At 34.6% G+C, this 11,319-nt stretch overlaps 1 protein-coding gene across 1 annotated transcript in view; it reads right to left on the minus strand.

The window, feature by feature from the left end:
- The window catches only part of KLHL1 (kelch like family member 1), a 192,436-nt gene that overhangs the window by 125,822 nt on the left and 55,295 nt on the right, over positions 1-11,319 (minus strand). Inside the window, exon 3 of the mRNA XM_071740608.1 lies at positions 6,750-6,886. Within this exon, the coding sequence (XP_071596709.1) occupies positions 6,750-6,886 (137 nt within the window). The remainder of the gene's footprint in view (positions 1-6,749; positions 6,887-11,319) is intronic.

The raw sequence follows: 11,319 nt of genomic DNA on the forward strand, positions 1-11,319 counted from the left end.
TTTAGCATCAGCAAGACATTCAGTGTAAGAAGGTATTCGATTCCAAGCATGAACTTTCCACATCCACTCTCTTTTTAAAAACCTCCAAGGATGGAGAATCCACCACCTCCCTAGGCATCCCATTCCAATGTCTGATCACCCTCTCTGTTAAGGATTTCTTCCTAATATCCAACCTAAACCTCCCCTGGCAGAGCTTAAGTCCATACCCTCTTGTCTTACTGGTAGCTGCTTCAGAGAAGAGACCGACTCCCCGCTATACCCTCCTTTCAGGGAGTTGTAGAGAGTGATGAGGTCTCCCCTGAGCCTCCTCTTCTCCAGGGTGAACATCCCCACCTCCCTCAGCCCTTCCTCCAGGACTTGTTCTGGATCCCTTCACAGCCTTCTTGCTCTTCTCTGGACCTGCTCCAGCACCTCAATCTCCTTCCTGAACTGAGGGGCCCAGAACTGGACACAGTACTCGAGGTGTGGCCTCACCAGTGCTGAGTACAGGGGAAGAATCCCTTCCCTGGACCTGTTGGCCACACTGTTCCTGACACTTGGCTGTGTTAAACCTCATCCCATTGGAATCAACCCAACTCTCCAGTCTGTCCAGGTCCCTCTGCAGAGCCCTCCTCCCTTCCAGCTGATCAACAACCCCCCCCCCCCCAACTTGGTGTCGTTTGCAAATTGTGGACTCAATCCCCTCATCTAAATCATCAATGAAGATATTAAACAGAACTGGCCCCAGCACTGATCCCTGGGGGACACCACTGGTGAGTGGCCACGAGTTGGATCAGCACTGTTTCGGCACCACTCTCTGGGGGCCTCCAGCAGTTCCTAACCCAGCACAGAGTGCTCCTGTCTGAGCCCTGAGCTGACAGCTTTTTCAGGAGAATGTTATGGGAGATGGTGTCAAAGGCTTTGCTGAAGTCCAAATAGACTCCATCCACAGCCTTCCCCTCATCCCCCAGGCAGGTCACTTGAGCATAAAAAGAGATCAGGTTGGTCAGACAGGACCTGCCCATCTTTAACCCATGTCAGCTGGTCTGTGTCTATGGAGGATTACCTCCAGATAATCTTCCATATCCAAAAGTTTAAATTTATTCAAGTTCTATCACCATCTGGTCTGACTTAAAACCATTTTTCTGTACTCTCCATTACATAACGGCTAATGTAGTCTTTCAGGTCCATTCAGTTACCTTAGCTTGAACTTTCAGACTCATCCCAGAGTTTCTGTAAAGATCTGCCATCTGACAAGAATGACAATTCACAAGGGCTTACCTTGTTAAAGTGCAAAGTCAACCTCCAAACAATGTGGTAGAGCAAATGTAGTGGGACAGGAGCAGGTAATAGTCTCCTGTAAAATGTGCTAGATATAGTCCATGCTCACAGAGATCTCTAACATGATAAAACAGAAGAAAATGATTTAGTGTGTCACAGAGATAGAGCCAGACTTTCACAATGTGCAGAGTATGATGGGTCACTCCAGTTCTCAATGTGATCAGTTACTTCTAAAACGGAGTAGCCTGAAACACTGTGAACAGGCTACTATCACTTAAGAGCAGTTTATCTAAGCAGTTCCATTTAATAAAAATATGTAGCTTTACCCTATATCTACTCAATTAAGTTTTTCTGGGACTACCCTCTAGCACTGAAGCTAATTGGAATGGAATGGCCTCAGGTACACACTAAACCATCAACCCCCAAACTACAGCAGTCACATTCAAACTGTATGTTGAAGAATAATGCCATGTTTGCTATAACCTGTGGACTGTATGAACGTTTTGAATTTGCAAAAGCCAAAATGATATTATACTACAAAATCATTATCAGTGTTTATTTGTATAGACAACTGAGTTTTAGCAATAAAAGAAGCACTACACACAAAAAAACCAAACATAAAACACAAACCAAAAAACAAACCTCCTGGGGATATTTAATTAATAAAGCTTCTGTTCTGAAGGAACCTAAGGGTCCCTGCGCTTAAAGGCAATCTCTTTCTTACTACATCCCTGCTGTCTGCCGTGTGTGTTACTAGGTATAATGTTGACAGTACTTTAATTAAAGAATCTAGCCAATAAAATATAATTAAATGCTATGCAGTAGGGCTTGAACCTCTTCCATGTATGATCCACACTCTATTATTTTTTTAGATGTGCACAAATAAAGCAGGGATTTTTTGTTTTCTATTAAACTGTTTTTTGCTTTTCCAGTATCATTAATGGTATGAAAGCACCAGCCTATTCATCTGATCACTGTTGGGAATGCATCCTAATTAGATAGCCTCTCACAGTATGAGGAAATCTATAGTAACTTCACAGCTCCTTTGTAACTTCAAAGGAAGGCCCCCAGAGTCACCAGTGGCAGCAAAATACCAGAAGCCCAATCTCTATATCCAGTCCTACCTAAAACATTTAAGCAGAGTTGGAAATAATGAAAACTCGAGTCTTAAAATCAAACAAGAATCACTACCTAAGAAACTGAGGTAAAGAAATGCTCTTCTGTATTACCACTTATCTTGAAATCTAAAAAGATCAAAGAATACATATCCATGTACCCAGGGCACTAGCAACTAAATCCTAGATTTTCTGCTATCCTAGGTTTCTTGAAAAAACAAAATATACTTTCAGCAATGCCACTGCACATAAGTGTCAGCTTCAGAATTCCTCAGCTGGCTCACATGAAACATTTAACAGATAAGCAAAAGATGAAGCTTTGTTTCCTCTTAAGTTACAGTTCTATCACAGGCAAAACATACTTTGTTGATTTGAATAAACCAAACAAATGAAGCAAAATGTGGATAGATAAACATGTATCTTGTATCAAAACTGATTAGTTTTTATAAGTCAAATATATACTCCACAAAAAAACAGTGGGAAAACCTTTATGTATGGTTTACTCTTTTGAATCTATACAGGAAACATGCACCTTTGATGCAGCATTTAACTAACAAATTTACCTCATTTATATCATTTTAATTACACAACTTGGAATTACATTATAGTTTAGCTTATGTAATCAGAAAGCTTTGTGCTTCTTTCAGATAAAACAATATACAGCCACTACCTTATTAATTTATTTACAAAATTAATTCTTCAATTATAATTCTTATATATAAAAAGACCACTTCCAAAAGAGAACCAAGGCCCAATCCAACTTAGAGTTGATAGTACATATTTTAATATGTCTCATTTTTTTTCAACTTTAATCAAATTGTGTTTTATAAATACATCTATAAATTATAATTAGTCAGGTCAGATCTTCACAGAAACTTCACTAATGTTAAATCAGTATTTTTGGCAGTCTAATTTTCTGTCTTCCTGTTACTACTCTTAGAAGGACAGTTGCTTCCATTTGGGAGCAGCTATTATCAAGCCTTTACAGAACTTGATGCTCTGCTGGTCACCATGTAATTCTACCTTGCCATTCATTTAGGAGTCTATTTGCTTACACATGAGTGAATAAAGTCCAGCTTTACAGTGTGTCATGACTGTCATGTACCAATTTAGGAAATATAGGGAGGACAATTTACCATTGTATAAAGCCTTCCATAATATAATTAAGTACTGTGACTTATTATAAATACTACTTTATTAAATAAAGAAGTCGAAACGACTGTCTATTTTAAAAGAGGGGGGAAAAAAAGCTTAAAAGAGAACAAAAACTTTTAAAAATAATATTGTATGTTGTTTAAGCTTTTTATTTTAAAAGATTGAGACCTACAATCAAGAATCATTTGTCAACATTTCTTGAGGTTTTTTTTCTTTACTGAAAAAGGAAAGCAGCTTCCATATTTCATATCCCAGAACTCCTGGGAAGATGACACTTATAGTTAGAAAGCAGATTATAATAATAAAAACTACCTCCTTTAGAAAAGCTTCAAAATCAAAGTTACACCAAAAATAATAAGGAGTTAGAGTGCAAGGAAAAGGGAAAGAAAAGGTATAAACTATGAAGGTAGATAGATCATGAGAGATGGTGAAAATTAAAGGGAAGGAGAAAAGGGCAAAGAACATCAGAAAACAGATTGATTAACTAGGACAAAGACTGTGTTCAATGTCAATAAGCTGAGTGAGTCTGAAACCATGTCCTCGAAATTTTCTCATCACCTGTGAGTTACCACTGAATTGTCCATAGCAGTTCTGAAAGCTCTTGTGCTCAAAATGGCCACAGTTACGACAGTGACTTCCAAAGATGACCACACTCAACAGCCACACATATCCAGGCTATACCCAAAGAGATTGCTAGTTGGATTTGGCAAAAACTGCTGGGATGTACCTAGATAATTGTTTTCCAATGCCTGCAAATTTTACTGAGCAGTTTGATTCACTAGCAGAACTGTAGCTTAGGAGTTTGATAAGACATCTGATGCAAAGAAAAGGAACAGAGGAAAAAAATAATCTAACATGAATTTCAAGAGATAAGGACACAAGCTGAAAATTAACTATGATAATTCAGAATAAATCAGGACAAAGAACCCAACGGAACAGAAATGCAAGATAATAAAAAACAGAATGATCCGTGGCATCTGATATGTGTTCTCTTTCAGCATGCAAAATGGACTCATGCTTCCTGAATCTCACCACTCTTTTCCTGTCAGAAAGCATTTGTGAAATTTTCTTTTCAAATGTAAATTTCAGAAGACATTTTTAAAGTCTTATTTGGTCTCCAAAATGGGTTAGAAACAAAAGGAGAATGGTGTATTACCACTGCAAGTGACAGATATTGCAGACCTTTGTTACCACCATAAGTTTCTAATTCTGCAAGATGACATTTTGATAGCACAAAATCTTGCCATTTTTAAAGCAGTTTGGGCTTTATGTGACAGTTTAAATGAAAGAACATTACAGATGCAAAATCACAGGAGGCAATTTAGAAAACAGTGGAATTACACCACCTGTGGAGTTCATACATTTGGGACATCTGGTCTTTACCTAACCACAAGGTATCTGTATTTACCTAACCACCTTATAAAATGTATATGGCATAGACAAATCAAGGAGATTAAAGTAGCTGAAGATCTTTATCTTTTGCAGAAGGTGGAAGGAGCTTTCCTTTTCTAGTTTTTCATTTCATCCAGTCTCTAAAGTAATCAGAGATTAATCAATAAAGTTCTGATACAGGTTAATTCTTAAAAATTGTGAAGTATATTTTTTCTTCCTTCAGTATCTTTTTCTTTTCTTAATCTACACTTGCATGCTATCTTTTACTGTCAATATTTACTCCTTCTGTGTTTGCAGGTAAATTTTAGTGAAAACTGAAGCAAAACAACTATGCAGTACTTTAATATTTCCAGTTTTGTTCCCAGCAGGACAACACTGTCCTTCATCTTCCTCTCACCTCCCCTTTCAAAATGACTTAACATTCCCAGAAAGATCTCCTGCTATTCTGCACCAAAGCGTTCTTGGTTTTATCCCAGTACTCCTGTCCTATTCATTTTACACTCATATCTGGTAAGCAGATTGTATCCTTCTCATTGAACCCTTCTTTCTATCAGAATGAAAACTACTTACACATTCTTCACTTCATGGATCCCTAGCTTGAAACCCTCTGGATGATGCACATTCCTGAATGGCAAAACCATAACTGAAGGCAGTAGGCACCACCCTTTGAGCATGTAGAGTACAACACAAGTAAAGATGATTGGGCATTTTGAGAACCTCAGTTTCCTAACCGTGGTTCTCAAAATGGTAATTTTTTTAACACAAATTACATTTAATTGCAGTTTCTGTTTCCTATTAAGAAAGTAAAGTTATGTCATAAAATAAACAGCACATATCCTGATTAAATATACCAAAGCGCACAGCTACTTATGAATAAATTAATGTATGTGTATTTAAAGGATTAAAACTGCAAAGCATGGACTATCCACGTAAACTTGAATCTAAAATCAAATATGCAATAGAAACACCACTAGAAAAAACAGAATACTGTTAATTTAAACAGTATTAGGATGTCTTTTAGAAAAAAAATAGAAAACAGCATATATTTTGTACTGACATGATTCATAGGCAAGGAAAGACAAATTCAGACTACAAATCTCATTATTGCATTTCCTCTCTTTTAATTGCTTTATTTTGTAACTTTGGTATTCTTTCATATTAATGATCTTCAGATACATTTGGCATAGCAGCATGTTTAAGGATAAAAAAACAAATCTATTCTTCATTAGAATGTAATAACTATTCGGAAGGAAGTTCTGAGTAGTTTACTCTGAGTTATTCATAAGTTTACCTTACATAACAGAGTACTAGCCTACCACAGGAAATGAAAGTGACAACATGAAGCTCATGATAAATATTTTAAAATGTTTTATTATTTAAAACTTAAAAAAACTTATGTAATTATTCAAACTGACATTTGACTAAGACAGTAATATAGGGCTATTCTTCAAAAAATACAGCTGTTGGCTCAATTATCTCATGTAATCTGAATCATGTGCCTAAAAGGCACTCTTCATAAGTATTTGAAAATTGAGAAAAACATAATTTTCTAGATTGTCCTCTTGCACTTACCAAGCCTGACATACTTAACTGTTTGGAGATAAAAGAAAAATTTAAAGTCATCCCAATAAATGATAAATAAGTGTTTCAATCAATTGAAATTAAAAAGAAAAAATATTTACAATACAAATAAAATGCCGTAGCATGTAGCAAAAAAAACCCCCAAAATAAAACAAAACAAAACAAAACAAAACAAAACAAAAACCCAAAAAACAAAAAAAACCAACACCTTTCTCTATGTCATGTATCATGTATGCAGTACGATACCTGTATATGCAAACTGAACGAGATCCCACAGTGCATTGGGGTCTATGCCCTCCATTTTGATCTCTTCTTGCTTAGCTTCACAAACATCACTTGTAAACATGGCAGCAAAGTAGTCAGAGACAGAACTGAGGACAAGTCTGCAAAAGAGTTAGAAACTGGTGTCATTTATATTGATATATGTATTGGAAATTTTATCTATTAGAAAAGAATATATCTTTTTCATAGTAATTATAAATTACCAGGAGTGTGACACAGGAGTGACATATTATTAATGCATGTAGGCAGCAAAATACAGCATGACATTTAATTTTAAATGTGATATGAACCAAGTGGCAGATTAGCATATGACTATCAAACAGACATAGAATCATGCAGATGTCCCAGCTGTTAACCAGATAACCTCGTAGTATCAAAGAAAACTTATTAGTGAAACACATTTCATACTCCAGAGTTCCATATGAAGACCAAACTTAGTTGTTCTTAAAGACCTTTTTTTCATAAACGATGCTTCATTCTTCAGTAGAACTGTGAGTAACTGAACTGCTTACTAAAAAATAAACCTATTGTGTAATGCAATGCTTTTGTCCAAAGCCATTTCCAAGGGGAAATAATTTCCAAATGCTTACAGAATATGTATGACTTGTTTGGCCATGTGATATAGATAAATCAAAATAACACCAAGCAGCAGGTATGATTGTCATTACCGGGGCTTTAAGCTAAGGCTTTCTTCTAAATATCAGACAAAGAAATATTATTATTTTGTTAGGACTGAATACTCACAGATGTTCTGTGCTAGAAATGCATTACAACTGTCAATAATGCTCCAGATATTTCCATTAAAATGATGACATTTCTGACTTAATTTGAAAGCATAATATATAAACACACTGATAACAGCCAAAAGAATCACAGCTCGAGACCAAGATAAAATATTGGTCACAAATTAATGAACAGAATTTTTAATACAACCATTAACGATAAACTGAAATATTTTAAAACAGTAGTATCTTAAATTTCTTATTTCTTTCATTTCTGTTTAGACATTTGTTAAATATATGACCTTTTCATACATGTATTCTCAGATTAAAGATAATAAAATAGGAGGACAGAAAATAAAGAACAGAATAATTTCATTTCTTTCACAAAATTCTATTAAAATCTGTGACTTTCCACAATTTGTCATTGATTAATCTGGAGTGAGGAAATTTGAAGAAGCTACCTAGTAGATTCCAGCTGCAAATCAGTAGTCAGTCTACAGGACCAGACAAGATTGAATCTAAAGTCAAAAATTCTGAAAAATCATACAAATGTCAAGATCCTCAGCACTACCCATTTTACTTACAGTTTTATCCCTACTGTACTGCACTACCTGTTAAAGGGGGTGGCTTAAATGAACAGAAAGGTTCTGTGAAGCAGCAGCTAAAGAAGCAAGACAAGGTTTTGAAGAGTGTGAAAGGATTTCTTTTTAAATTCAATAGTTAACAGAAATAACGTATGAGCTATTTCATCAGCTGAACATAACAAAAAATTAAACTGATTTCAAGACACAACCTTTTACCTTCAATTCCAGGAGGAACTGAAGTGCAAAGAATTTGCTAATTACACTTAATTCTGAAAGGTGACACCTTTTGTAAATCTTAATTGTTTTTCAGTGTTGAGATAGAAAATGAAAGTGACAAATCAAAAGGATCAATTAGTTTGTAATAATCTGCTGCTTTTGGTAGCTCAGGAGACACCAAAGGGTTCTAAATCTTGCCATGCTGACCTACACATCAAGAAAGTCAGGTGTCTCAGGATGTCACCTTTTTTCAACTACCTATCTGGTAGTGAGAATACATAATAAACTCTTTGATCCTTGAGAATTATAGCAGGTACCTAATGGCTTAAAATGCTTTCTGGTCCCAGAAATGTTTTCTCCTCATTTAGAGACTGTCTTTACTACAACTAAATTCCAACTGATACATTACTGGTTTATTATTTATAATACAGAATAAACCCTATTCCTGTTGTGCCTTTCATATCTCATTATTCCTTACTTTACTTTCTTTTACTACAGAATATTTCTTTGCAATTTTCACAAGTTTTTTCACAAACAATTTTCATGACAGAGAATTCCCTCAAAATTTTTGGTGCATTTATTAATTAAAAGATGCAAACAAACCAAACACACAAGTCTTGATCACTTATAAACTTTAAGCAAGGTATAATAATATTTTACTGTCATCTGCATAGAATCTCATGTTACTTGGTCTGAGAACTCATAGGCATTACACAACTTTTTTCTGCACTCATTATTCTAGTTTATATAAGAGTTGAACATTCAGTGCTTTTTAATCTGATTTGTTTCTCCATAGAGGACATCAGCTGACACTGGGTGTCTACTGATATCTGTGCTCTACAGCTCTTCTTACAGCAGGCAAACATTTGATGTATATACAGAAAAGACTTCAAGATGTTCTAAATTTTAAAGCTAGCAGTGCATATACTAAGATATACCCACGCATACACTTTAAAAAAAATCAGGAAAAAAAGGAAGCAGACAGGCTGTCACTTACAGAACACTTCTGGCAGTACAGCCGAGCTTCTAGTTTGGAAGACCCTGAGACACAACCAGTGAGTGTTGAAGTGTTTATGCTATCTGTGTTTCAAGATGAGGAACTCAAAATCTACTTCTGGTAAAATAATAATAAAGCATCTGTTATTCTTTCCAATTGACTGTGAAGATCACCTACAGACAATCATTGTCTTTTCTGCCCACTGTCTCTGATTTGCTCCTGAGCAAATCCTTTTCTTCTTGGATCTGTTCTCCTCTATGAGACTTGCTTGTCAACAAACCAACAGACACTTAGATTTTCAACATTATCAATACTTGTTCCCTCAAAGCAGAAATAATTTACTCTTTCAGAGTCAATGGCCAAAGGAAACATGATATTTTAGGGCAAGAAAGAAAACACAGTATATCCAGTATCTGCAAGATCATAATAAATAAATTAATTAATTGATAACTTAATTAACATATTAAATATAAAATGATTCTTTAATATAATAAATTATTGAAAGTAATTAATTAATAGTAAGGGAAATAAAGTAAAACTTATTAAAATTAATATTAACATTAATATTAACATTAATATTAAAATTCATTATATATTTTACCTCCTTGCAAGCCAAGAGAATACTCAGAATATTGAAGACTGAACAATGGTTAAAAAGAAAAGCTGATATTTAAAAAAATCTATCTTTGTAGTACGACTTTACTTGAGTCTAAGAGTCTAGCAGAACCGAATTAGTACTGAAAAAAACAGCAGATTACTTATTAGTCATCTGGATGATAAGCAAAAGCAACTAAGTTTCAATAGTAACATGTATACAACTGACTTCCCAAAAACATGCCCTGTGTGAATCACTTTACTCTTCATTAAAAAGGAATTTTTATTTCTTTGAGAATTTGCAGCTTAGAATAGAATGTTTTAAAAAAAAATCATACTTATGAATGCACATGTGTGACTGTATATATGTGTCTATACACATGCACACTTTGACCATTAGAACATGTCTTCCAAATTAACTTATATTTCAGTATTGTAACAGGCACAATAAAAATAAATATTTTTTTCTGTGCCTGCCCAGCTATATCTGTCTAAAACAACACAGGTATAAAACTACTTAGAAAAATCCTAGAAAATGCGGAACACTCTTCACTCCATTTCATCTAATTAGAAAAAAATCTGGTTTATTCAGAACTTAATTTTTAATTCCATATATTTCATCTGGTTTTGACAGTTCTTTGAGATGTGTTCCTTTGACTGCAGACCACAGAGAAGTACAAAACTAAGTGTAAAATTATTTGAAGGTTTATTAGAAAATCTAAATAAGATGTTAGCTATTATTTCATGATTAAACTTATTAAGGTATTTTCCCAGCTCCAGAAAGATTTAGATAAACTCTAAATGCAATTCAACTCCAAAAACAATTCTAGATTGAAATGACAAAAAACATAATTGTTAAAAATGCATATTTTATATCATTCATATTAAACAAAGCAAATTATACTAATTTAGAATATTCCTATGTAACTAAGTATTTCTATGCATCTAAGTATTTATTCTACCAGTTTGAGAATGCATATTTAAACACTGAATATTTTTTTTTACTTCATCTGTGTTGAAAAATGTGAAAAGAAAAAATAGGCCAAGCAACTGTCAGGAAGTAAAAACAGAATGTTTAAGGGTTTTAAACTGGAGACAAATTAGAAAGACCTTATGTTATTATCTGTCCAGTTTTCTTTTTATGGGAGGCACCTTAAGGCAAATCTTGCAGCTCTGGAACATCATAAATGCAGATGGACAGAAGGACTAAGTTTAATATTATTCTCTCTGTATTTGATATACCCATAAAGGAAAGATCTCGAAGATTTAGATAAAAATAGCATCAGACCACAACTACCAGGGGTGCATAAAGTGCCAGATGCATAATACATTTAACAGCAGCAAAAAGCTTGGAACACAGGAGTTGTATCAATTGCCGAGTCAGTGGGTAGAAACCACTGGGACTCAGCTGGCATCTGGTA

The sequence above is a fragment of the Heliangelus exortis genome, chromosome 1, assembly GCF_036169615.1.
Source record: "Heliangelus exortis chromosome 1, bHelExo1.hap1, whole genome shotgun sequence".
NCBI lineage: Eukaryota > Metazoa > Chordata > Aves > Apodiformes > Trochilidae > Heliangelus > Heliangelus exortis.